This window comes from Pleurodeles waltl, chromosome 6 (genome assembly GCF_031143425.1).
Source record: "Pleurodeles waltl isolate 20211129_DDA chromosome 6, aPleWal1.hap1.20221129, whole genome shotgun sequence".
Lineage (NCBI taxonomy): Eukaryota > Metazoa > Chordata > Amphibia > Caudata > Salamandridae > Pleurodeles > Pleurodeles waltl.
In genome coordinates this window covers 1,202,376,441-1,202,404,382 of record NC_090445.1, presented here as the reverse complement: position 1 = coordinate 1,202,404,382, position 27,942 = coordinate 1,202,376,441, and the positions used below count along the sequence as shown (strand labels likewise).

The 27,942-nt window shown below is 42.4% G+C and overlaps 1 protein-coding gene across 2 annotated transcripts in view; it reads right to left on the bottom strand.

Moving 5' to 3' along the window:
• STOX1 (storkhead box 1) overlaps positions 1-27,942 on the bottom strand; it is a 382,812-nt gene that overhangs the window by 179,744 nt on the left and 175,126 nt on the right. For both annotated transcript variants that reach the window (XM_069240505.1, XM_069240504.1), the window contains exons 2-3: positions 11,927-12,079; positions 57-2,397 (exon numbers count right to left, since the gene is read on the bottom strand). In XM_069240505.1, coding sequence (XP_069096606.1) covers positions 57-2,397; positions 11,927-12,059 — 2,474 coding nt within the window. In that variant the 5' untranslated portion in view covers positions 12,060-12,079. The remainder of the gene's footprint in view (positions 1-56; positions 2,398-11,926; positions 12,080-27,942) is intronic.

The window sequence follows — 27,942 nt, the reverse complement described above, 5'->3', positions numbered from 1 at the left end:
CTTCAGGCACCAAATACTTTTTTGAACAAAGTAAGGCTCAGAACATTTTATCTCACCTTGGAGAATCAATTCCACTGTCTCCTGTATTACTGAGATTTTCTGTTCCCTCCAAGCGATTTGGTTCTCTCTGGCAGCCTGAAGGCATAACTGTGTGGTGTGCAGTGTTAAAAAGCTTGAAATTTTGCTCAAAATGCTCCCTCATTTCCTCAGTCTGTTGGTCCGAACTCCAGCATACCGATTTTTCTTCAATTTCATTGGAGGATTTCTGCAGAACTTCAGCTTGTGAACCCATGTCACTTTCATTATAGTAGTCAAAGATACTGGCATCAACAATATTTGAAACCTGCAGATGTTCATTTAGGAGACTCCCATCATCAGTCTTTTCATAAAAAGACGGAGAGGTTTCATTTTGCAGGTACATTTCTTCATTAAGACCTTGACATTGAGAGGAGGTCAGAGTTTCCTGCAGATCAGACTGCCGATTTCTTTCTTTGACATAAGACAGATCAAAACTGTGCACTTCACCACTGTACTGAGGGGAGATTACTTGACGGTTCCAGCTGTTTGGTATTCCAGTTGTTTGTGCTACCTTCTTGTTGCTGATGTCCCAAGTATCCGTAAACATGTGATGTATGTGCCCATGCAGCACTTGCCGCATTCCAAGGTTCTCATCAGAGTCGTTCTCTTCAAGATACAAAGAGCTACAGACATCATCTTGCACATCCTTTTCATAGAAGCTCAGATCATCATCAGCACAGCCTTCACATGCTGTATCAATTAGCTCGGAGCATGCAGTGTCAGTGGATATGCTATGTTTTGGTTCACCAGCCTGATTTGGGACAGTTATTTTTTCAACAAGCCTAAACTTATCAAAAATGCCAACAGTGTGACAGTGAGATGCTGTTTTTTGAGCTAACCCATATAAAACAGACGGCCCATCATATGGATATGTGCCCTTTGATGTCTGTGGATGCTTAATTGCTTCTTTTTGATTCCCAGCAAGGACATCGTCATTCATGAGGGCTTTGTTTTGACGGTTTTCCCTTTCATTTGGAGGCTTCACACAAGTTAAATTAAGATTAGAGGGGTATTCTCCAAAATGTTTAGGTTTACATGGATCCTCTGTTGAATCACGGTAACTAGAAGGGTATTTGAGAATATTCACCGTGACACATTTTATGGGAAAAGGGTTATACTCTTTACTCTCAATAGTAAGTCTCTCAACGTTAGAATGTTTCTCTTCATTTGAAATGCATTTTGCTGTCCTGAAATCCAGGGATCTCGACCTCTGATCACTGCTTTCTTCCTTCCCGCTTCTGGGCTTTCTCATTTCACATTTTTGATGGGCTCTGGGGCTAGGAACGGCACCTTGAAACGGATTATCAATACGTTTTTTGTAAATACAATGGGATTCTCCGTTCAGAGCATTCTTTGTCTTAAATTGTTTTTTAAGCGTCAGACTAGAATTGTTGACACAACTGGGATGGACAGGCAAATGCTCCCTTTGGTAGTCATGAGAAGGTACTGACTCTTCAACCAGCAATTCTTTCTGATTTTTGAAAAGGTACTTTTCTTTGCCCACTTGCAGTATCTTACGGTGCTGGGTGGATTTATTGATTTTCTTTCTCAGACCTGTTTTGGGGTAATGTTTCTGCCTGGCTGTCAGCACTTCAGTTGAGGTGCCCTTACTGAAATATTTCTTCTGCCGCTCAGCTTTTTGCATTAGCACTGTATGCTTCACTAGATTGTCCACTGTTAGGACAGGATTAATACGCTTTATTATTTCATGTTCAATGTCACGTGGAATGTTGTCTACGTTGTCTTCGTCCCTAACTGGCCATTCCTCAGGTGGAAACTGTGCTGCAAAAGTTGTATATTGCTTCTTGGATTTTTCTTTTTTAGACAAAGTACGTCGAAAAAGTCCAAGAACAAACTTCCGGCTGCATTTTTCTCTTTGCTTCATTGAAACGGATGGCTTTGATTGTTCACAGGTGCTGTGCGCAACTGAAGAAGTCACTGCACAAGTCTGAATCCAAGGTGCCTGTTCGTGGGGGACTTTTGTATCTTTCTGCTCATGTATAATGAGGGATTGTTCTGGTACATTTAGCATTAAAGGATCTGAATAACAGTGACAGGATGGGCAATGAGAAACAGTGGGAAGGTTGCCTTTAGCCATGTCTGTGCAGCTTGTCATGCTTACAAGATATGTGACACATGGTGACAAAGGAGGATTATCCTCAGAGACATGCCATTTGTTGTCATTTTCTCCATTATTTGTGATGAAGTAGGTCTGTGGCGTGACAATAAAGTATCCCTCTCCTGTATGATAAATCTTTCTTTCTTTTATCAGATTTCCAAGCGTACTGTAGAGAACATCTTGTGGGGGTGTTGCCATGCCTAGAAGGAACAGAACATTTTTAACGTTAGTTATAAATCTGGTAATAAACACATACTATGAAATATTTGACATCAAATTTTATTTGTAAAATTAGTTGGTGGTAAAAAAGGATTATGTTACATACCCTGAAGGGCATCTACTCGTAGCCTGTAGTGGTGCAGATTCACATACTATGCACACTACTGTAATCTAGTAAACTAATCTTGAGACATTGTGCGTGTTCAACAGCTCCTTTGTTAGATTGTTTAGTTTTTTTTCCTGCCATTTAGGAAGTGAGTGTATGGACTGCTAAGTTAACGTTAGCTGTTGAACATGCTTGAATGTATTGTGTATATATTCAACTATCTAATACCTGCTGGGGAGGTGTGAGAGTGCTTGTAAATCCTCAGCATTACACACTATGAATAGATGCTACAGGGTACGTGAACATAATCCATTTGTAGCATGTGTTGGCTGCAGATACACATGCTATGCATAGACAAAGCAGTACTCCTCTTGCTTTAGCGTTAAGCATCGAATTGTGCATCTGCCTGAAATAATGCAAGTAGAACTGTTGTTCCACTAGAGCTTGTCTGGATTGTACATCTATACAATAGTGTTTGGTATAAAGAGTGTGGATTTGTCCATGTTGCAGCTTTACAAATGTCTGTTAGCAGGATAGTTCCCAAAAAAGCCATTAATGATCCTTGTCTCCTAGTGGAATAAGCCTTGGCATTATGGGTAATTTTAATTTTGCTTCAATTTAGCAAATTTGTATACATCTAACTACCCATCTAACAATTCCTGCTTTTGAGATGGAATTATAATTCCTTGGGTTTGAAAAAGTGACAAATAGTTGCCTTTTTTTAACGGTTTTTGTTCTTTCCACATGGCACATATGGCAAGTTTAGCATCTAGTGTATGCAATGCCCTTTCTGCAACTGTTTCTGGGTTTGGAAAGACAACTGGTAGATCCAAAGTCTAATTTAAGTGGAAAGGCGATATAACTTTTGGCAGAACCTTTTGGTTTGTTTTCAGGCGACCTTGTCTGGGAATACTTGGAAATAAGATTGCTAAATAGTCAGTACATGTATTTCGCTTACTTTTCTTAGTGATGTAGTTGTGACAAGGAAAGCCACTTTTCATGTTAAAAAATGTAGCTGGTATTTATGCATATGTTCAAATGGTGCAGACAATCATGTCAACACAACGTTTAAGTTCGAGGATGGTTCTAATAGGTCTATGTGGTGGAATGACTCGAGTGCCTCCATAAATGCTTTTATGACAGGTATGCGGAAAAGTGACCATTGTTTTCTGTTTTGTAGGTATCCAGCAACTGATGCTAAATGTAGCTTTATAGATTTGTAAGCTAAACGTGTTTTTTAAAGATGTAACAAGTAATACACTTGCTGAAGGATTTATGTTGTTTGTAGCACAATAGTGAACAAAGTGTTTCAAATTTACTGCTTAACGTTCTCTTGTAGTTTGTCTTCGGGCTTCCTTTAGAATGTCCATACGTTCTTGAATTAATTGAGTTCTACAACTTCAGGAGGCAGACTGCAAGATTGTGCTACTGAGCATCGGGGTGCCTGACTCTGCCCCCAAAAGAGTGAGAAGATCTGGAATGTTTGGAAGCTTCCCTTCCTGTGATGTACTAGGGAGAACACCAACAATGTTTTGATCCATGGTTGTCGTGCCCATGTTGGAGCTATAAGTCTCATACAGTTGCATACGGGCCGGGGGCCAGGACTTAATCATCCGTCAGCCCACACAGCAGGAGGGCTGCTCCTACACAGCATACGTGCCCAGAGGTGCATAAAGGAACTAGTTGGGTGCTCAGGCAAAGACTGGGCCAAAAGTGGGCTCGCCTGTGCCCGTCTGTGGGTGGGTGAGGCCAGCCTTCCCCTCCCCCTTCACCTGTTGCTCCATTCTTCAAGGACTGGAGGGTTGAAGGCCCAGTGATTGTTACGGTAATGTGAACCTTTGAAAAAAGGGAGTTTTTGGCTGTCTCAGTGCCCTTCCGTATGTTTGAACTTGTGTTAGCACTGGTCTGTGTGCGAAGAGACATTTTCATAAAGAATAATTACAGGCAAACATAAAATTGCATTGGTTGCATTTACTGCCAATACCACTTTGGATGGCTTTTTGCAAAGAGCTGTGGGTGTTCTTACTAAAGAGACCCAACTTGCTGATAGAAGGCTGTCTTTATCTGCACCCCAGCCCTGTGACTTAGCCTTAATTCCAGCCTTGATGCAAGAGATGGAGGGTCATGAGGGAAACATATGGCAGGCAACAAAGGCAGTTTTACCTACAGTCCTACTTTCTCCTGTTGTCTTTTGTGATGGCCCTTCTAAAGATCTCACCAGCTTCCCCCAAATGTTGATTCAAACCATAGTTGAGGCAGTAACCCCCAAAGCCAATGCTGGGAAAAGAAAAAGTTAAGATAATAACAAGAGGGGGGATATTGTTTTCGCAGGAGGCACTTAAAATTAAGGTCGTCATATGAAAACAATATCCCCCCTCCAACCAACTGGGGATCCCCAACAGGCAACTCCTTACTAGAGCTAAATACATTTTTATGGGTGGCAAGCTTCTGCTTCTTTAATCTCATCTCAAACACAAATCAAAAATGAAAATCTCTGGACAACAACTAGTTTATGGACGTATATCAGGGGGCTGGGATTATCCGGTTCTTATAGCCTTATCAAATAATGAATCTGCTCTGTGTACCTGCAGGAACCTTTAGGTGTGTCCCATATTTTGGGAACTTATGTCATAATAATCTGGAGAACTAGAAAAACAAATGAACATGCATAGGCACATAGAAAGACACACATACACACATATATATATATATACAGGGAGTGCAGAATTATTAGGCAAGTTGTATTTTTGAGGATTAATTGTATTATTGAACAACAACCATGTTCTCAATGAACCCAAAAAACTCATTAATATCAAAGCTGAATATTTTTGGAAGTAGTTTTTAGTTTGTTTTTAGTTTTAGCTATGTTAGGGGGATATCTGTGTGTGCAGGTGACTATTACTGTGCATAATTATTAGGCAACTTAACAAAAAAATATATATACCCATTTCAATTATTTATTATTACCAGTGAAACCAATATAACATCTCAACATTCACAAATATACATTTCTGACATTTAAAAACAAAACAAAAACAAATCAGTGACCAATATAGCCACCTTTCTTTGCAAGGACACTCAAAAGCCTGCCATCCATGGATTCTGTCAGTGTTTTGATCTGTTCACCATCAACATTGCGTGCAGCAGCAACCACAGCCTCCCAGACACTGTTCAGAGAGGTGTACTGTTTTCCCTCCTTGTAAATCTCACATTTGATGATGGACCACAGGTTCTCAATGGGGTTCAGATCAGGTGAACAAGGAGGCCATGTCATTAGATTTCCTTCTTTTATACCCTTTCTTGCCAGCCACGCTGTGGAGTACTTGGACGCGTGTGATGGAGCATTGTCCTGCATGAAAATCATGTTTTTCTTGAAGGATGCAGACTTCTTCCTGTACCACTGCTTGAAGGTGTCTTCCAGGAACTGGCAGTAGGACTGGGAGTTGAGCTTGACTCCATCCTCAACCCGAAAAGGCCCCACAAGCTCATCTTTGATGATACCAGCCCAAACCAGTACTCCACCTCCACCTTGCTGGCGTCTAAGTCGGACTGGAGCTCTCTGCCCTTTACCAATCCAGCCACGGGCCCATCCATCTGGCCCATCAAGACTCACTCTCATTTCATCAGTCCATAAAACCTTAGAAAAATCAGTCTTGAGATATTTCTTGGCCCAGTCTTGACGTTTCAGCTTGTGTGTCTTGTTCAGTGGTGGTCGTCTTTCAGCCTTTCTTACCTTGGCCATGTCTCTGAGTATTGCACAGCTTGTGCTTTTGGGCACTCCAGTGATGTTGCAGCTCTGAAATATGGCCAAACTGGTGGCAAGTGGCATCGTGGCAGCTGCACGCTTGACTTTTCTCAGTTCATGGGCAGTTATTTTGCGCCTTGGTTTTTCCACACGCTTCTTGCGACCCTGTTGCCTATTTTGAATGTAACGCTTGATTGTTCGATGATCACGCTTCAGAAGCTTTGCAATTTTAAGAGTGCTGCATCCCTCTGCAAGATATCTCACTATTTTTGACTTTTCTGAGCCTGTCAAGTCCTTCTTTTGACCCATTTTGCCAAAGGAAAGGAAGTTGCCTAATAATTATGCACACCTGATATAGGGTGTTGATGTCATTAGACCACACCCCTTCTCATTACAGAGATGCACATCACCTAATATGCTTAATTGGTAGTAGGCTTTCGAGCCTATACAGCTTGGAGTAAGACAACATGCATAAAGAGGATGATGTGGTCAAAATACTCATTTGCCTAATAATTCTGCACTCCCTGTGTATATATATATATATATATATATATATTTTTTTTATCATGCTTTTTTTGTGGTCTCAGTCTAAACTCATTTCTTACTTTTTGTCACTATAAATGACATCCCTTTTGTGATGCGATGGAGTGTCAATGCGGAATCCGATTGGAGTCATCTTAGAGTGGTCCATATTTGTTTGTTCAAGGCAACTGTGGGCCTCAATGTGGTGGTGTATATACATTCTTCCCACTACTGAGAATCACGTTGTTATGAAATTAACAGTCCCTACATTTCAGTCAGATTTGGGAAATGCATAGTTGAGTATAAATTTGTTATTCTCAATTTGGTGTGGTTCATGGAAGCATGTCCATTTTGTTGGCTAATGTATGGGGACAACTGCCATCTGATGGAGGACAGTTATCTCCCTTGGTTTGGTTTTGAAGAATACACACTCGGACAACACTTTCTGATCTTGTGTTTCAATTTGTTTGTGTCGATGCTTATCATTATAAGGGTGGTCTCCTATCATTTTAACCGAAACCATGGTACTTTGTCAATCAAAGCTACAGCGGATGTGTGCAACTTAAAGATCCACAGTTGCTCTTTTTGGAAGAGTTGTGTTTTCACACTCTGACTCCCAGGTACAGGGTCTAAAACTCTACATCTCATGTCATTAGTATCCAAAAAGTGTGTGGTTTAGTGGTGCGTTTTCAATGACTAGTAATTCTATGTTCATTGGTGCTTACTTTCACCAGTCTTATTCCCACAAATCACAGCCAACAGTTGGATGTGTTGCAATTTGTGTGCCCACAAAGCTCCCAGGGTTTGTTAAGTCCCACATCTACGTTTTCGCATGTGTAGTGAAATGATCAATATTACAGATTCCATTTGAGAAAAGTCCATTAATCTGTGGTATGCCCCAAATTCTTGTTTAAGATTGTGTTTTTTTTATTTTTTATTCTTGGCCCCATGTGATTAGCTGGTCTTTTGTCATCTGTGGTCTTTAGTAGGCAAATAGTGGTTTTGATAATTGTTAATTACACCATGTTCAGCATTGTCCAGTTTGTGTTGCTTTTGTGTTTTTTTACATCATTTCATATTAGGTGATATGATTTAACACAGGTTTACCTTTCCTGGGTAGGGCGGCTAGTGGTCTCCAAAAGAGTTTCACAATTATTATTTCTGCTCTCTTCTTGGGCCTCTGTGTAATTATTTCAGGGTATTCTCTTGATTGAAGTGCGACATCCAAGTTGTCTGCTTGTTCTTTGTAGTCTGTTACTTCACTACAGTTTTTTCGTAGTTAAAGAAAATGCTCGTAGTGGAAGTTTCCCAGATGATGGCTTTCAAATCGTTACAAACTGTTGCAATGCAGTTTTGTCATAGGTTTTTGTGGTCATCTTTCCATTGTCAATGTCCAGTTCTAAGTCGAGGAATGGGATGAAGGCTTCCAAGCTCGCTGATATGAGCCTAATATAAGGGTCTTGGCCATTGGTACATGTTAGAAAGAGGAGAACTGACTGTCGGGCCCTGCCATATTACCAAGTTGTCAATATTATATCTGCATCATCACCGCCTGCGGTCTTCCGTTTTTTAGCTGCACTACCCTTTGATTAATGGCTCGTCAGCCCCACTGTATCTCTCATTGCCCCCTTACTCTCCTCTGCCTCCATTAAAATTGTTGTCCGAGATTAGCCTCCCCACGGATGAGGAGGTGAGAGGTGAAACAAAGTGGGCACCTCCTTTTCTCGAGGTCGAGGCTGGTATTTCTACTGATTCTTGTCTTGAGGTGAGCCCTCGAGAAAGTTATTTTCACAATACTACTTTTCAACTCTTTCTTAAAATATTTGGAGAGTTTTTTTGTTAGTTTTTTTAGTTTTCCTCACAATATTCCAGGACTAGCAGGCCCAGGGCACAAAGCTCCTCTCCTCACTGATCACCCAGCAAGAGACACCCTGGAGCAACGAATGTGGTGATAGGCGCGGTTGTAAGCAATAAGGATGAGGAGGTCTGCTGTTAAAAAATGTGTTGCTTAGATTTTAAAACATAAATTATGAAAGCTGCTCTAAGCTGCTGGACATGTGATGAGATATTATGAATTCATTCTGTTAAAGGCTATGCAATACAGTGGTTTTAACACAAAGTGAAGACCCATTTACGAGTCATTTAAACCCGCTGTACTCCAATGTATACATCCATGGTGAGATCACAAATTGGCCAATGAGAAATCCAATACTTTTTTCAATGTATTGTGGCCACTGCATTTTACCTACAAACTGTCCTCAACAGGCAAGCGAGAAAGCAACAAAAGTTCATTGAAAATTGCCTCTCTCAAAAGGTTCTACCCGAACAGTTGATTTCAGTGCATTATTTCTATTGTGGTTCATAATTGTAAGGCGTCTAAGGCAAATATAGATGAACAAGCCAAATGTGTGCTGGTTCTTGCCTTTACTTAGAATGCAAAACAGTGTCTCTTGAACGTCGAAACCCCTTCTCTTTTAAATAGCGACCTCTAGTCTCTGTTTTTGTCTGCAGAAAATGTTACCCTCGAGCCCATGACCAGTTTTCTTCATATAGATGTGCTATATAAAACTCCATTGACTCGTATGTTACCTACACAATATTTACGGTTCAATTTTGCTGCATTCATCTATGACTTTAACTATCTTGTGCTTAGACAAATATATTGTGCGTTGTTGAAGAAATAAAGCCTTCTCGCTTTAGGGTAGAGAGAGGGGAGTAACAGCATGACTTAATTTGAATATGTATTTCTAATGCCGGTATCCTATAAGGTATCCATGCTTTGGAGTATGTAGCACAAGCAATGGTGTTTATCCGGTAACTGCATGGATAGCAGTCCTTGCTATGAGTAAGGTGTAGTGTCTCATGGTAGCACCTGCTGGAAAGGCTGTCCAGTACAAGCCTTGCCACCTCATCACAATGCCACAAAACTAGCCTCATGAGGTTATTCAACAAACTCATCGAAGTTTATTCTGTATAGATATTGAGATATCAATTACTTAATATACGAGACAAAACGAAGTTAAAATTCAATCTAAGCTAAAATACAATGCTGTCTAGGAGTTGGCCTTTCAAGTTTTCATAAGTTAAAAGAAATGATTACCTAGGACCTTGTTAAGTGGAAAAATATATTTATTGCTTTGTCTAACTAATTAAAACGTCTATTTGATCAAATGCAGAAAACAAGACCATTGTCACGAAGAAATTACAAAACCAGACTGGTATCGAAACAACTAATTAGTATACAACAAGAATAAATTTGTATCTTAAGAAATCCAGTCGGAACTGGTCTTCCAAGTTAAATGACTGATGGCATTCAGGGCTGTGCCTCCTACTAAAATGGCATCTTTATAAAGTACAATCAACTGAACTTGACTGATATGTAAAGTGCTACACTGGGAGCAAAAAAACAGTACTCTGGGAAAAATCTGAGGTCTATTGTACTGAAGGGGCGCTGGTAAATGTGAAGATGCCATTTTCAGAACGAGTGCCCATTGCTGGTTGATAAGTGCACATTTATAGCTATCAGTCTATGTCCCCTTAGCATAGGACAGCCTTTACCAGCTCTGGATTTTTATCCAATCACAACTTGCTTACTTGAATTTTTAGGTCACGTTAGTAATAGCAACTAGTACTTCAGCATGTAAAGTGATTTTATCTAATAAGCCAGCAAAAGACCAGTGTCACGAATAACATGGCACCATCTTACTGCTAGGTCCCATTATTCCACCGCTCCTGATCCTGTGTCTGTAAGGGAGCAGGAGCCAATTCTGAGACACTGATATATGGTCTGTTCCCTTAAAGTCGATTATACGTAGTGTAATAATAACATCCTGGCTCATATGTCACCAATCACATTCAAAGTAAACATTAGGACAAATAAGACAGTTGATCTTACTTTCCCTAATGTTTTTTTTTAATATGGCTGATGAAATATAAACAAGGACCGTATTTATTTATACAATAGGTATAATTGATTGCTAGGTACCTATGAATTAACAACCAGTGAACAAGTGTGTGAAATCAAGACTATGGGGGTCAGCCAGGGCCGGGGACCGCGGATGCACCGCCAACAGGCTGGCGGTGCATCCAGGCCAATTCTGACCGTGGCGGTAAAGCCGTGGTCAGAAAAGGGAAACCGGCGGTTTCCCGCCGGTTTTCCCCTGGCCTGCAGAATCCTCCATGGCGGCGCTGCAGGCAGCGCCGCCATGGGGATTCCGACCCCCTTACCGCCAGCCTGGTTCTGGCGGTTTTGACCGCCAGAACCTGGCTGGCGGTAACGGGTGTCGTGGGGCCCCTGGGGGCCCCTGCAGTGCCCATGCCACTGGCATGGGCACTGCAGGGGCCCCCTAACAGGGCCCCACAAAGATTTTCAGTGTCTGAAAACCGCGACGGGTGCAACTGCACCCGTCGCACCCTTTCCACTCCGCCGGCTCCATTTGGAGCCGGCATCCTCGTGGAAGGGGGTTTCCCACTGGGCGGGCGGGCGGCCTTCTGGCGGTCGCCCGCCAGCCCAGCGGGAAACTCAGAATGACCGCCGCGGTCTTCTGACCGCGGTACAGTCTTCTGGCGGTTACCGTTTGGCTGGCGGCGCCTGCCGCCAGCCAAACTCAGAATGACCCCAAATATGCCTTTTGTAACTCTTCTGTCAGGTCACTTGCATAGTAATTCACAAAGGCAAAGCAGAACATATTTTTAAAAGTTTTCTTGGTGACCCCAAACGCCCACTGAGCCAAGTAAGACTTGCTCGGAACGCCACAAAAGTGTTGAAATATTTCCTTAGTGTGCCTTCACAACCTCCGAAATAATTTGTCAACTCATGCGAAAAGTGTGTTCTAAAATATACTGTTCCGCCATGGTTTTTTGTCAAATTTTTCCCAGGGAAGAATTCCCTCGAAAATTCTTAAAGAAGGCCAGGCTCACGTTCCAACAAGGGATTTACGCCCTGCCATTTTCAAAACCCATCAGCAGCCACTAGAAGACAGGGTGAACTGACAGTAGTAAAAAGGCTTTTAAAAGGTGAATGCTGTGCAACACAAAACATGCTACATAATTCTTATTTGTTGACAATTTGATACCATCAGCTTCTTCGTAAATGATTTTTCACTTTCACCTCCAGAAACCATTATAAGCATCCTACCTGGGTGATGCTTTAGTAATGTTTCCATCAATGCATCCTGAGTAACAACAACATGATCAGCATTCATGTCCGATATAGTGCAGCAAAGTACTTCTGTCAAAGGAATGAACTGAGACTGAGGAACTGGACTCATATGAACTGGAGACACATCACCTAAAATAAAAACAAAAACGCCATTTACAATTTTCACTTCCGGTTAAGCACCACTGAAAAGCAAAAGTACCTTGAAAAGAGACCAGTACTCTTTAAATTCACTTATCTTTATATAGCATTGGCAAAACCAATATGTTGCACCTTTTGAATTTATTTGCTTTGCCAATGGTTTTTAGTGATGCTATACACCAGCGTTTCTCAAACTGTGGGTCAGAACCCAGAGGAGAGTCGCAAGCTGATTTTTAGTGGGTAATAAAAGTCCTGGTCTTTATGGAAGCAATATTCAAACTGATTAGCTCATTTTGTGCACCAGTGCAAAGGTGCTGAACAATGTCCCAAAGTCTAGCTGTGAAACAAACCCTTGCAAGTATTTCTAAGAAAGGCTCCAAGTAAGCCTTCTAGTGTTTGTTGCTACTGTTTTTAAAGCCATTTAAACAGAGAATGTGGTAATTATACATGATCATAAGTAACCATAACACATACTGTTCAGCTAATTTGATGTAATTGGCCCTCGAAGAGAAAGCCGAACACCACTCTTGATCAGGAAGCAGGTGGATGAACTGCTATGTTCTCGTTATCTCTCTCTCTTTGCATTGTGACTTTAATTGAAAAAACAAAACAAAAACAAAAAACAGCGTAAACCAGTGTTTAGCAACACTGCTGGAGTACGTGTGATCCTTGCAGTATTGGCGAAGGAGGAGCTGCTTGATAGGTATATTCACACACACACACACACTTTAGAGTTAAGTGTGATAAAAAGATGTTTTTGTTAAAAACAAAATTCACTGAAAAAGCCAAAGGTTAAAGTAAATTTATAGTTATGAACGTCAGTGATGACATCAAAGTTTTCAACAACAAAAAAAAAAACTACAGCAATTCACCAGTTATATTTGGCAGATCTAATTAGAACTTGGCCCCCACAATGCACTGCTTATGATCTCACATATTACATCACTCATGGCATGTTCTATGACATTATTTATGACAACAGTGAAGACATCTCAAATAATATCATTGATTACACCACTGATGACATCATCCCATGAGTGTGCTAGTTTGTTTTATAATTTACATAGTGGCAGGTAACTCCAATATTACTTTTCTACCTTATTTTGTACAGCCTATGTCCAGCTATTAGGTGTGTTCACAAAACGCAAGTGCTCCTAATGCACCATATGTATGTAAAGGCACTGAAAACTTATAAATCTTTGTTTTCAAGAGTAGCTTTGTATGTAGGTAACTGTTGACAGTCTGTGTTCAGCTCATTCCACACAAGATTTTTAGCTCTGCAGAAACAGTATTTAAAGGGCAGAGATGCTACATAAAACATATTAAGTACTGTAAGAAGCCTTGCGTTATTAGACAGAATAGTCTAAGCCTGATATTTTCTACATACATGTACCAAGTACTACAGAACAGGTACTACATGACAATATAACTATATATAGTTACTACATAACAACACATACTACATAACGTGCACCAGGCACTAACTAGTGTACATGTACTGGTTTTGCTTCAAATGATGGGTTATCTGAAAAGTTTTCACCACAGTATGAAGACTGAAGGTAGCATGATCTTTAACACCTTCAGATCTTGGGTATTTTAAGTGAACAGTCGCTCTTTGGACAAGGTTTGCATACAGTGCACACTATTCTTAGTAGGTATGTTTCAATACTCTGAGGTGTATTTCTCTTGAGAGTTTAACTTTATGCAAACAGTGTGGTGCAGAGTAAACCGTCTCCATAGAGTTAACATTGATTACAGTATCAACTTTCTACTCTCATCCACTCCATTCAGGGGCTTGATACAGGTAAAGACTGTCTGTAGTAGGGCATTTGTCATTTAAGAGTGATTGATTATGTGGAGGCACTTGTTTTTTAATGAACAGTTGTATACAGACTGAAAACCGTGTGCAGTGAAGGTTACCCTTTTATCTGTGGTTCATAGTCAACATGAACGTGGCTACCAATGAAGTGTATAGGATAGGGTCAATGTTGCACATAACAAGCTTGCTTCACCTATGGGGGTTGTATGCATGATAGTAGTAATTATGCTTCATATTAATCTGTGATACTTACTTTCATAGCTCAAATGCCCCACCCACTTACAGAGAAATGTGTACAAACGAAGCTTGGATGATATCATCAATGATGTAATTTGAGATGTCATTGGTGATAACATAAATTATGTCATAGAATATATCATGAGTGATGTAATGTGTAAGGTCATAAGCAATGCATGGCGGGCCAAGTTGTAGTTAGCACTGACTATAACTGGTGAATTTTTGTGTTTTTTTAGTTCAAAAAGTTAATGTTGTCACTGACAGTCACCTAACTATATCGTTACTTTAATATTTATTTTCCAATGAATTTCTTGGGACTTTTTATTTTATTTTATTTTTTTTAACTTAAAGTAATATTTTATTACCATACGTAAAGGCAACCCCCCCTTCCCTCCCCCAACAGAAGCCAAAAAATCTGCGCAAGGCCTATGGTTGTGAACAGCATGGGATTAGCAACAGGCCCGGCCCCTCACTGGGGCCGAATACAATACAAATTGGGAAAGGGGGGTACACAGACCCCTCCCTAAGCCTTCTTGGGCCCGGGGTACCCCATTCTCAGGGTCAAATATAATTTTAAAAAAAGGGAAGGGGGCCACACTGACCCCCTTCCCGAACCTCATTAGGTCCTGGGACCCCATACCCTGGGGCCCTTTTTTGGTTTAAGAGGTAAGTGGGTGACTGCACGGCTCCCTCTTTGAGCCGTACCAGGCCCCAGGGACCCCACCCCCAGGCCCAAAGTTAATTGCACTCCCCCTCTCCAAGTCACAGTAGGCCCTAGGAACTCTATCCACCAGGGTCATGTTTTTTTTTTTTTTTTTTTTTTTTTTTTTAAAGTAAGGAGGGGCACACGGCCTCCCCTCCCCAAGCCTCATTATGCCCTAGGGAACAACATCCCCCAGTGGCATATATATAGGAGACACTGCTAATTATCCCACAAATTACAGCACTCATGACATCTTTGATAACATCACTGATAATTTCAATGTAATATTTGCAGTAAAAGTTCTTATGAAAAAACTGTGCATAGCAGAGGCGCGAGTTATAGTTAGTTACCTTAGGGCACGAGTTATAGTTACTTGAGATAACTCTAATTATAACAGGTGAATTTCTATGGTTTTGTAAATTTTTAATGTGAGTCTATAACGTGTCTGTAACTGTTTTTTTTCAGTGATATATATATATATATATATATATATATATATATATATATATATATATAAATATACACCTGACCACGTTTTAACATAAACATGGATATGAGGCCTTACCCATGCTCTGCTGTAGGAGGTGTTTTTCAAATTTGCTGCAATCACTGTATCAACAACAGCACTGCACTCTGAAATGTGTTTTGACTCCAGTGCAGTTCAGCGTTTGACACTTTTATGGCAGATGAATATCTTAGCCGTGGACAGATATTGAAGGGAGTAGTAAAAGTCATGATGTTTACAAACATTTGCAGTTATTACATTAAAGAAATTGCTCCAACTCATTTCCAATAAAGCTAGGCAGGTCATATAAGTGTGTTGTTCTAAAAATTGTGTTTTGGTTCTAAAAAGTTTGGGAAGCACTGCTGTACACCATGGGGACTCTCAAACATTTCCTGGGGACAAAAAGAGGGGTCTGTGGTGCAGCTGAGGGCTCATTGATGCCAGCAGGTTGGGGGTCTGGGGACAGCCGGGTGTAAGGTGGGCATAGGGGGTGGGAATCATGTACATGGTGTTGACTAAGTTTGAGTTATTTTGAGATTTTCATTCCATTATGCCCTTAGTCGCTAGAAGAGACACAGATTTGACAATACTATGTTATGCTGTATCTGAGCTGCTGTATCTCTACAACATCATGAAGTACACCTTTTCTGCTTCCTATCGCTACTTTTAGCAAGTCAAATGTGCAAAGCAAGTAACTTCATTATTGAATTGGAATGAAAAAGCATCTTAGGGCTCACAATCTCCTTCTTTATTTAGGCCATCATTAAGACATAGGCGGTAAATGCCGCCTACCGCCACAGCGATGGCCGCCAAAAGACCGTTTCCGTGACTATCAGCCGACCGCCATATTATGACGCTAGCCGGAATTCTGCCAGAAGGCTGGCGGAATTCCGGCTACGGTCATGGCGGCAGACGGCGGTAAGGTGGCACTGCTGCTAGCAGCAGCGCCATGCCAGTAGACCACCGCAAATCGTATCATGATCCATGATACGGCCTGGCGGTGTTCTGCTGGCGGACGCTGCTGCTGGCAGCAACGCCCCATCCAGTTTCCTTCCGGAGGACCCCCTGCAAGCAGGTAAGTCGGGTGTTCCAACAGGGGAGGGGGGGTGTTGTGTGTGTGTGTGTGTGTGTGTGTGTGTGTGTGTGTGTGTGTGTGTGTGTGTGTGTAGGGGGGTGTGTATGTATGTTTCTGTGTGCGTGCATGCGGGTTTTGGGCATGTAGAATGCATGTGTGTATGAAAGGATGTGAGTGTGCGTGTATATTGTGTGAATGCGTGTGTGCTTGTATGTATGTCAATGTGTGTGTGGATGTGTGTGCATGGATGTATGCATGCATGGGTGAATGTGGGTATGTGTGTGGGTATGCATGTGTATGTCTGTGCGTGTAGGTGTGTGTATGTCGGGGGTGTCGGGAGGGTGAGCCGGGGGGGCCTCTGGGGAGGGAGGGGGGAGACCCCTATCAGTGCCAGGGAAGGAATTCCCTGGCACGGATAGTGCCTACTGCCATGGTTTTCGTGGCAGTATGAAAGCCACGGAAACCATGGCGGTGGGGAGGGTCATATTCCAGTGGGTGGCCTAGTGACGGCTGCCGGGCTGGAGACTGTAGTCTCCAGATCGGCGGTCGTTACCGCCATGGAGGTCGGTGTGGTAAAAGCTAAACCGCCAATGTCATTATATGGCGGTATGTACCGCCAGTCTGTTGGCGGGACTACCGCCACTATAACACCAAATGCGGGAGTCATAATGACCCCCTTAGTGTCTTACCTAAAAACGAGCTCAGTTAAGGTAGCCAATGCAATAAAAACTCTTTGACAAAGACATCCCACTTTGTTGAGACTTGCATTAGAAGTGTTGCTGGCACTGGACAGTAATGTCCATGCACCCACTACATTTATAGCTTTTCATTATATCACTGTGTAGTTTTAGATTTGTGTAAAAAGTCCCCTGAATGTGTCCCTGTACTGTTTTCAGCAGATCCAATTACCATGTTATAATTTTTTTGATGAGATGTGAATTACAGATAATACAGTAATCTATACATATGCTTCCTTGATGAAGACTAGCCTTTTCAGCACTTGTGTATTAACAGTCAATACTAAAGTGACAGCTGACAAGTATGCTACAAATATTTGAGCAAATGCTATTTAAGTTATTGTACGCAGCTTCCTTCAAGACCTGCATTGAAAAAGAATAGTTGAAAAGAAGTGTACCAACACAGGCTCTTGCGTAAATGACTGTTCGCTACTGACATCGGCCAATGGTGCTGGAACAATTTTCAGAGTGGGGGCGCTCACACCGAAGTCAGAGGGATTGTGAAAAATCCCTGAATCACACAAAGAACAAGTGTAGCAAATGTATTCAGTGGCAGTGGTAAGCATGTAGTTTGTAGCTCATGGTACATTCTGGAGCACACTATTGCAAATATTACTAAAGCATGTTATTGTAGTGCTCTACCATTTGAAGACAACACATTTTCCATTGAATCGACCATTAAATAAGACATTCAGTTGTACTGATAAAGCTATATAGCAAATAATATGTAAAAATCAAGTTTCAGCGAAATTTTCATTTATGCAGCATCAACTGAACTGATTTGATTTGATCATACTAAAATTTTTCTTTCCATCACACTTCAGCATTTTAAAAAATGTGCTTTATTTGTGCTTTCTTACCTGCTAGTCTATTCTGAAATATTTGTTCAATTCATTTACAGGTACTTACTTTTGTTGTGTGGTACAAAAATTACATCCTACAGCCTTCCATTTCACACTCTTAGCAAGATTGTCACAGTTTACTTTATAAAATCCTCCGACTTTGCAATCAGAGAAAGAAACGTGAACAGCAAGCTCCCTTTAAAAAGAATACACAGCAATTTGTCAATAGACAGACCAGAAATTTCACCCCTGTCTTTGAACACACAGCAAATATGACAAAATACAAACAAACTTTAAAGGCCTCTGTATTGATTGTTCCACTTCAGAACTCCAGGATGATTATTTTGGGGGGTGCTAGACCTGAGGAGGTTGAAATGTGTCAGTGGTAATAAGCGAGGTAGAATGTTTGTGTAATGCAGAATATTTCCTTTAAGAATCTAGTAGAAAGACCATACAAACCACTGGCTCTGGGAGCATTACATAAAACAAAACACCCCCTTCTGGGACCCCACTGACTGCGGTGGTATGAATCTTGAAGTCCCTTTCTGTGGTTGGTTATGTTTTTTTTTGACATACGTATGCAGGACACTAGAGTTTTCATGGTTGTACTTATGTAATGTATGCATATTGACAGTCACTTAAGTAGCTTTTCAAGTCCCGTCATGTATTGTAGTGTGGTCATTTTTATGTATCCTTTGCGTGTTTGCTTCAGGCGTTAGGCCTTTGTGCACTTTGCCCTGGATGTATTTTATTCTTTTGCTCGCAGCATAGAGCCTCTGCGCCCTTTGCTCTAAATGCATTTTATTCAGCTTCGTACTGTTATTTTTCAAATAGCCAGTTCTACGGTCCTGTTTTATTTTTTATATCACACTGTTGAGCCTACTTTAGCACTGGAGTTCTCGATAACACAATCTTGCTCGCTCTGTGCTTCAGTCAAGGATACAGTCTGGTAAATTGCCGATAGACGTGGTAGGAGTTTAGTCTTTGGATTGCAGATATACATTCTTGCGTAGGGACGTTTTGTGATCACACGGACATGTTAGTTATAAAAACACTTCCTTTTCCTAATACAGGCAAGAGGGAGATTCCAACCAGGGAACCACAACTAGACGCTGACTGCCCTGTTGCAGATGCTGAACCAGATCACAGGCCTTTGCTCAGGTATGAGGGTTGATGTCTTCCCAGGGAATCTGAAAGGCAAGTTTAGAGCGTAACATGCTGTGCTCAAAATAGAACTTACTTAGAGAGAACGGAATCTATTAACACTATGATAGCGTTGTTTTTATGTTTCACTCTCATCGTGACTATTTCAATCCTACTGTGTTGTATGGTTCTGGTTATTGCGGCTCACGCCTTATTATCTAAAATGCAGTCGTTTTATTAAAAACAATCTATAAAACTTAAACTGCCTTTGTCATTTGTATATGAGATCATACTGTAAATGAGAGAGCTGGTTGGGACCTGAGTGACCACGACTTTCCTGAGAAGTTCTAAAGATGTCATGCGCTCGGCTGCCCAATCATTCCTTCCCCTTGGGAGAGATGAGGCACTGCTAGTTAGCCAGAGCAAAACCGGATTGAAGGTGACAGAGGTCCTTCTAAGTGGGTCAGACTCAGTCCCCCACACCAGGAACGACCCTGTTACCTAGAAATCCAGTAGTCTCATTTAGGATAATGAGAGCCCACGCGACATGGCGCCGCCAACGTTTGGTCTGGCTCTAATTTTCGGGTCCGGCTGACACTCTCGGTCTCATACATATATATTGACTCCTCGGTTCCGTTAACGGAGACGTCCGTGGCACTGAGGATTTCCACCACCGCAATATAGGTAGATCCTAGTTATAGCAGTTGGTTGTTCAAGCTTGAACTCTGAAAGGAAAACCCCGATATTGGTGTGCCTTCTCTGAACTAGCGCTGTATACAAAATGGCGAATCCCCAGGTAATGAACATAGCAGTTAATATGCGACAACCGCTCAAAGTTCATCTGCTAGCACATGGTCTAACAAAACAGGGGGGTCCAGTCACGTTTGTGGTGGACGCCCATGCAGCCTATAGAACAGAACTTTTTTATTCCTGGGTCATATTTCCGGCAGTTGATGGGAATTCAAACACATTTCACGACTACACTCTGGCAAATGTCCCTGGACAATACAGGGCATATGCATATTTAGAAATACCTCTAACTTATCACGAACATAATAATTGGCTTGATGGCGCCCTCCCACACACCATAGCACCAGTTAGGCTAGGTCCACTAAGTAACGATGGTCCTACCTGGCCTTTATTGGCTACATATACTGTACACCACATCCAGCGGTTGCTAACTTGACGGTGGCTGAAGTTCGTTATTTATGCACAGAATTAACGGCTACATATAGACGCTTAGTACAATTTGTGATGCAGACACTCAACACAAACCCAGCGCGTGCTGCTCCGGCACACCCACATGCAGTGGTTCCGGGTATTAATCTGCCCACTGTGCACTCAGTTATGGGCAAAGTACCAGCTAAACGAGAGGAGACTCCATTTTGGCTGGCGCAAAAAATTAATACGCTGGAAGAAGTATTTCCCAATACGGGACCTCAGGATAAACATAGAATATGAACGATGTGTTTGCCGTTTGGTATGGTTCCTACTGTGGACCACTGTAATACATGGGGCACGGTGTTTGCCGCGCTCTACACTACAGCACACGGTACACCGACATTGGCTAATCTACCGGAAGTGCTCAAACAAATTCAAGATGAATATGGGGCTGCCCCAGCCTTAGATCTAGGGATGCAAGTGATAGGCAATTTTGCCACGGTTTCTTCCATCATATTGAGTAATCTAAAAGGGGAGGCAGTAGCACTAGCGGTGCGTATGCGTCTTCGTGACATCCCGCAGCTAGATCAAGAGCGGGAACTGCCGAGAATAATAGCGGAAACATATTCAAGTATCGGTCGTGATAGCCTAGGGGCTAGACCGCAGAAACCACAGTTTCAGGGTAAGGGTAGTAAGGATACTACTAAACAACAGCAACCTGAGGGTACTAAAAAGCGTTGGGGAGAAAAAACAAACACCTAAAAAAGAGAGGGGTAGAATTTCCGCGACCGGAGACCCCGCAGGCAAGGTATAATCTCAGAAATAGGGATAACTTGAAGACGCCTGATAGATATCAATATACTGATACACGCCCATCTCGTTCCTTTCAGGACTCATTCGGAAAAGAGAAGTGAGAGAGGTGGGCGGTCAGAGCGGAGAACAGAGTACGTGAAACCGAGACAGGAATCACAACGCTCATCGGAGGTTTCTGTCAAGAAGGAAGATAAACCGATCCAACAAAAACAACAGTTTAAAAAGAAAAAAGTGGCGGCGGTCTCAGTTAGACATGCCACACAGGAAGAGAGTTCTCTTGAAGAACAAGACATGGGCACTAGCACTGTTAGACAGTGCAGCAGAGGTCACAATAGTTCGCCGGAATCTTCTAGAGCATCTGGAGGTGAAAGCAACTGATGACTTCATACAAGTCGAAACAGCAGAAATGCGTGTCTCTGATTCCGATAGAGTTGATACAGTAACTTTACAATTAGAAGGGGACATTGAACGCAGTATAAACGCCATCTTTTGGGATCGTGTAGTCAAAATATATGACATTCTGCTGGCCGAACAGGATTGGCCCCCAGACTTTGTTCGCGACTGTCCAGTTGGGGAGGAGGTTATTACACCTTCGTTCTCACCACTTGTTCCGGGAGAACTCGCAGAGTCCTATAGCATTAAATGGGCGTGGCACAAGCACCCGCCTTATATAGAAATCATGTGGGGTGGGTTAGGGACTCACCTTGTCATGTAATTTCGATTAAGGGCGAACCTCAGCCACAACTGCAATATCCTATAAAATTTGAAGCAAGGGCATCGGTAAGGAACATACTTACACAATTGGAGTACCAGGGAGTAATTGAACCCTGTGTCTCGCCGATGAATAATCCCTTATTCCCTGTAGGTAAACCGGACCATTCTTATAGGATAGTGGTGGACTACAGACATTTAAACGGACATGCACGCACATATGGTATACAAAATTCACACAGCGCAGCACTCATGAATAATATTGTGCGTAAAAAATACAAAACCACTTTAGATATCTCGAATGGTTTCTTCTGCCGGAATATTTTGCACGAGTTGGACCCTGAAGCTTTGTCATAGGTCGATGATATATATCTGACAGATGACGAGTTACTACAACATTTAAGGCGGGTAGCCCGCATTGTTGTGGGATTTGCCGAAATTGGCTACAAATTGAACTTTAAAAAGTCGAAAATTGCTTTCTTCAGCGTCATTTTCCTGGGATATGAGCTGTCGAACGAGGGCAAGAGCTTAGCGCCACACTTTTTAGAAAAATGTGCACAGTTGCAACCTCCTAATATGATTAAGAAACTCCAGTCGTTGTTGGGATTTCTAAATTTTGGCAAAACTTACATTCCTGATTATGCTACACGTATAAAACCATTATACGAGTTGATTCGCCCAGATTTTTCAAGTAGGTTTTGGATGATTGAGCATACACATATTCTTTGAGACTTGCAAACTGATCTCCTAGCTGCAAAGCATTTACACACACAGGACAATAAGACACATCTGGTCATCGGGGTTATAAGCTGGGGCCATTGGGTTTACGTATGTCACCTTTAATGAGGGTGAGACAGTCCCGATAGGATACAAGTCCCACTTGTATTCTGCTGCAGAACAACGTTTTGCACAGACTGAGAAAATTCTCACTGCAGTACAGATGGCTGTGATTAAAGAAAGACCTCTTGCCCAGGGCCAACGCATCATTGTTGTTTCCCCGATTCCAGCCTTAGAGGCTGTTACAAAAGCGAGTGTTCCCAATGCGAAAGCACTACACCGGCGATGGATACAATGGGCTACGTCTTTGACAGCCACTGATGTAGATTACATTTTTGACCCAAAACTGCAGACACAGGAATTTCTTCAATATGAAATGGAATACCCAGTTCCCACTGGCACATTGCCTATTGATCAATATCAAGTGGTCATGTACACTGATGGCTCTGCGCAACCTGCGGCGGGAACTAATCAACAGTATTCTGCTGCATGTGCGGTGGTGAGCGGCTATTTGGAGGGGGAAAAGTTCTGCCCCCAACATACTTATACACAGACCTTGGGTGACTGTACGGCACAGTTGGCTTAGCTGAAAGCTCTGTTAGTGGCCTTGGAACATGCGGATCCGGTACAGTTTACACTGCTGGTTTGTGATTCCTATTACTGTGTTCAGTCTTTTAATTAATATTTGCATTACTGGAGGTTAAATGGGTTCAGAGATTCCAAGGGTAACACCATAAAACACAGGGTGCTGTGGGGGAAGGTTGCGGATCTGAAGGAGACACTTCCTAAGGTCCAAGTTGTGCATACACTTGGACACCAGCGGGTTGAAATACACATTGCTGGAAAAACTTTGGCTGATGAAGCCGCAAAATCGGCAGTGGCGGTTGCCACTGTGGCTGCAGTAACTCGTTCGAGTTCTAAACCAGACACAGATATTTTGGCAGCCATAAAGGCTTCGGCTGATGGCACGCCATATCCTAAAGGATTCCCGTCTAAATATCATTACTCCATGGGTGGTATGCTGAACGCTGAAGTTAAAATCCCAGGCGTTTGTGTACGCGAAATGCACAATAAAATTGTGCGACCTCAATTGATTACTGCAGCTCATGAGGGGACAGCATCTGCACATGCTGGCGTGGCCGCCACAATTTCACTCTTACAGGCCCGGTACTGGTGGCCTGGTCTCTATAAAGAGACGAAGCAATATGTTCTTTGTTGTGACATCTGTCAACAAATAAAAGTTTCCACGGCTCGACGCCTGCAGCAGACGCCCATTCTAATATCGAATAAACCATTACAGTGTGTGTACTTGGATCATTGTGGTCCGCTGACACCAGATAATGCATACAAATATATATTAGTAGCTGTAGATTCGTGCTCCAGATTTGTGTGGGTGTGGCCACAGCGCTCAGCTGACGCTCGAACTGTTATTAAAGATTTGCGCATCTTTGTCGATACATATGCAGTTGCGGCTTTCCATTCGGACCAGGGCCCTGCATTTGCCTCTAAGGCATTCAGGGACGCCATGGCTTCGTTGGGGGTCCAGCTCCAGTTCTCGTCTCCATTTCATCCCGAGGGAAATTCTGTTGTGGAGCATTTAAATCCCGATTTAAAGCAATCCTTAACGGCCAGAGTTATAGGTACGGGTCGTAGTTGGCTAGCCCACCTGTATGGAGTACAAAGAGCACTGAATAACTTGCCTAGAAGGTCCCTGGGGGGGTCGTACTTCATATGAGTGCCTGTTCGGAACACAAATGTTTGTTCCAGATCTAGATGGTCCTGGTGTGGAGGCGGCGGAAACACAGTTTGACATAAATGATCGTGTCACTGTTTTGCAGGATTTACAACAATTCCGTGAAGATAACTCTTCTGCTAATGCTGCCTCCACAGGAATTAAGAATGAACCAGTAACGCCTACTGGTTGGATTCCCAGAGTTGGGGATCTTGTGCGTGAAAAGGTCGCAGTGAAAAAAGAATTTGGCCCTTCGTATTGAGCGCCAGTCCCTGTACTGGGGATCCACGGCACAAGAACTGTGATTTTGCCACCATTGCAAGGGGCCAAATGAAATCGCTTTGTATCCATCGACAATGTCAAGTTAGAACATGTGGCCGATTCTGCACAGCAGACCAAGAGGAACACCCAGTAGTTCCCGAATCCCTCTCACTACTGGGGAAGATGTTCTGCTGCGGGGGATTTGTACGGACGCTGTTTCCTCTCCGAGCTTGGGCAGGGTGGAGGCTGATCTTGCGATTGTTCCACTAACGGCAAATGATTTGGAATCTTTTGATCAAGTTGCTGTGACTACTGATGTTGCTGAAGGTGTTGTCTACAGCGTACCACGGCGAGAGACACAAACTGCTCCTTTGTTTACGGTGGCGCCTTTTGCGAGAACTGCCTCCGGCTGCTTTAATACCAATGATGATAACATGTCGGACTCTTCGTCCTCTTCAACACCAGACCTGGATCCACGTAAGCTGATGTCTTGGCTTAAACATACGTATTTTGTTTTTCCTTGGAACTATCTGTGGCTTTTCATGACTGTGATGGCTTTTTTCCTGTGGCTAGGGTTTGTTGTTACCTTTTTTCTGGTAACACATGGTCATTTTCTTCCTGAACGATCAGAGATTGAGCAGGTGGAGAAGGTGTTGAAACCACATTTTTCATCGCATATGGTTCGAAGAGACTTGTCCTTTGTGAACATTTCTGCTGTACCTATTCCGGATGGGATTGTGTGGGATAGAGTAATGTTTGACATATATGGTCCCACTGAAATAATTCAAATACCGTATGTTCTAAAGTTATCAATGAATGATATAGTTATACCAGGCATTGTATCTGATGATTGGGATGTGAAGACAGTTGATTCTATGTTGACAGAATTGCAGTATTATACTGTCTATGAAAATGAAGATGCTTACCAGTTTAGAGATAATTATGGTGACATGTTTGGTTATAATTATTATGGACAACACTTTATTCATAAAGCCAGTAGCCCTAAGTCGATATTTGAGTATATGCAATGGGAACATTGCCCGACTCCTCCGCAGGGGAGTTCTAAAACTTATTCTGACAAATTTGCATATTTTTCTGGGCATCATCGACAAAGTGCGATGTCATATTATTTTAAAGTTACTCTGCATGCTAATAAGCAAATGTTGTTGACTGATACTAAATTACTGTATTCAAGCTCGTTTGTTTCACAGCTATCTATTGAAGGGTATGAATACTGGTCCACAACTATTGATTTGAAAAGTGTTTGGGGAACAAAGAATTGGCAAACGCGGGGTAGGGAAAAACTGTTTAGGGCATGTATCATTCCTGTCCAAATGATTTTCTTAAATGACACTGTACAACAGACTAGCTGTTTGGGCTTAGCAACAATTAGGGAATTGAATATGCCTGGCATACCTGTCCCTTCCCAAATGAAAGATTGGCAGCAATATATTAATGCCACGTTTAGTGAGCTTACAGACTGGGTCCAGAATGGTACGCTTAACACTTCATTCACACGTCCAGGCGGGTGGTTATTGTGGCCCATAGACACTAATGGGTGTCATCAATGTTTTGTCACCTCCTCTGGGGGTTTCAGGACCAGTAGGGCAGACCCTCGCTACATATCACCAGAACATGCTGATATCATTACTGCATATAGCGTGGAGAAACTTTGTCAACAATGGTTAAAATCATCCACGCTAGATGCAGTTAAGACACATCTCACGTTACTGTCTAATTATACTGACTTGCAAGATTTTTTGTCAGGTCCAAGAGTGCCCCGGAGGAAACGTTTTTTGTATGAAGTGTACAATGAGATATGGAAACTTTCACAACAGGAGGCAGCGGCCCGGTTGAGGCAGATAGATCAGGAAAATTTGAAACAAGCATTGTCTGTTATGGATAATGGAATACATACCCTGTCCGACCGTGTATATACGATTGACAACATTGTTTCCTCTGCTATAGACATTATTAGATCGGATATGTCTTCTTTATATCATGGACAGAGTCAAACGCGGTCAATTATGCAGTTGGGTTGGACACTACAGACATTGAAGGCGGGTCGCGTTCCGTGGCAGCACATCAGAGCCAGGGAGATATTTTTTTCCTTTGACACGTCAACAACAGCTGATGGCTAAAAAAGAGGCGACATATGTTATGTTGAATATTGAAAAGTTGGAGAAATTGCCTTTTACTGTGGCTGAGATTCCATCAGCTGAATGGTTGATACACGGGGTTATAAATTTGCCTATTTCCACTCTGCATTTCACTTCTTGTTTGAAGCATATTCCGGTGGGCAGATATGAGAAATTAGGAGACAGTTACATACATGAGGTGTGGGAGCTTCCCTTTTTATACAGATGTCTTAATGGTATGAGGGAGGTTTTTCTTAGCGGTAGCGAATGTGAAACTTCTGTCAGCCATTCGATGGTTTGTAAGCAGCTGTCCTTGCATGGGGCGTGTAATGCCTCGGTTGCGAATTTGGCTTGCTATCTAAAGGGAGTTCCAGTCCCCGTGATTAAAAACACGTTCCAGGTGCTTTCAAACGGCAGCTACGTCCTTCTTAACAGTGAACCTTGTTGTGGCATGCGTGCCGGAATAGTTTACGTGGTCGTTGTCACCAAGGCCGTTACGTGATGCGGGAATGTGTTGTTTCCCCCCACTCAATTTAGGGAGGTAGCAGACATATGGCCTCACATTGCTACTTCCAAGGTGAATTTCGACAAGTTGAGTCGACTAAAGGCTCTATTGTTTCAAAAGCCTGTGGTCCTTACATCTGCACGCGAGACCTACGCACTTCAGGTGGCGAGGTCATCAGCAGAAATACAGTCCCTTTTAAATACTAACTTTCCGAGCCACTTTGGTGAACTCGTGGGACCTATATTTAATGCGTCCAGCACTGCTGGAATTGAACATTTTTTCAAAGCCGTTGGTGTTGGGTTTGCTCATGCCTTCTCTTCCATATTTGGTTTGATACCTTCGGCTATTAATTCTATTTTCGGAAGCATTTTTGGAGGGTTTCCGATAACTCTGGCTTTATTGGCTGGTGTTTTGCTGTTGCTGTTGTTCTACCGCAATGGCTGTCCCGCCGCAACAAGATCCAATGTGGGCGCTCCCATGAGCGCAGCTGTGTCGTGAGCGCATGATGCAGCATTTTGGAGCAACACTCCTGGGACATTTGGAGTGTGACTGGTCTCTATCATTCCGACCAGTTTTGGATTGTGTGCAACACGTGTTTAGGTGCCTTTGGTGCTCGTTTGAACATGCAATGGCTCTCTGTCTCTCACTGCAGCGCCCCCCAGTGGTTGATGTTAATCTGTTGATGTTCCCGATTA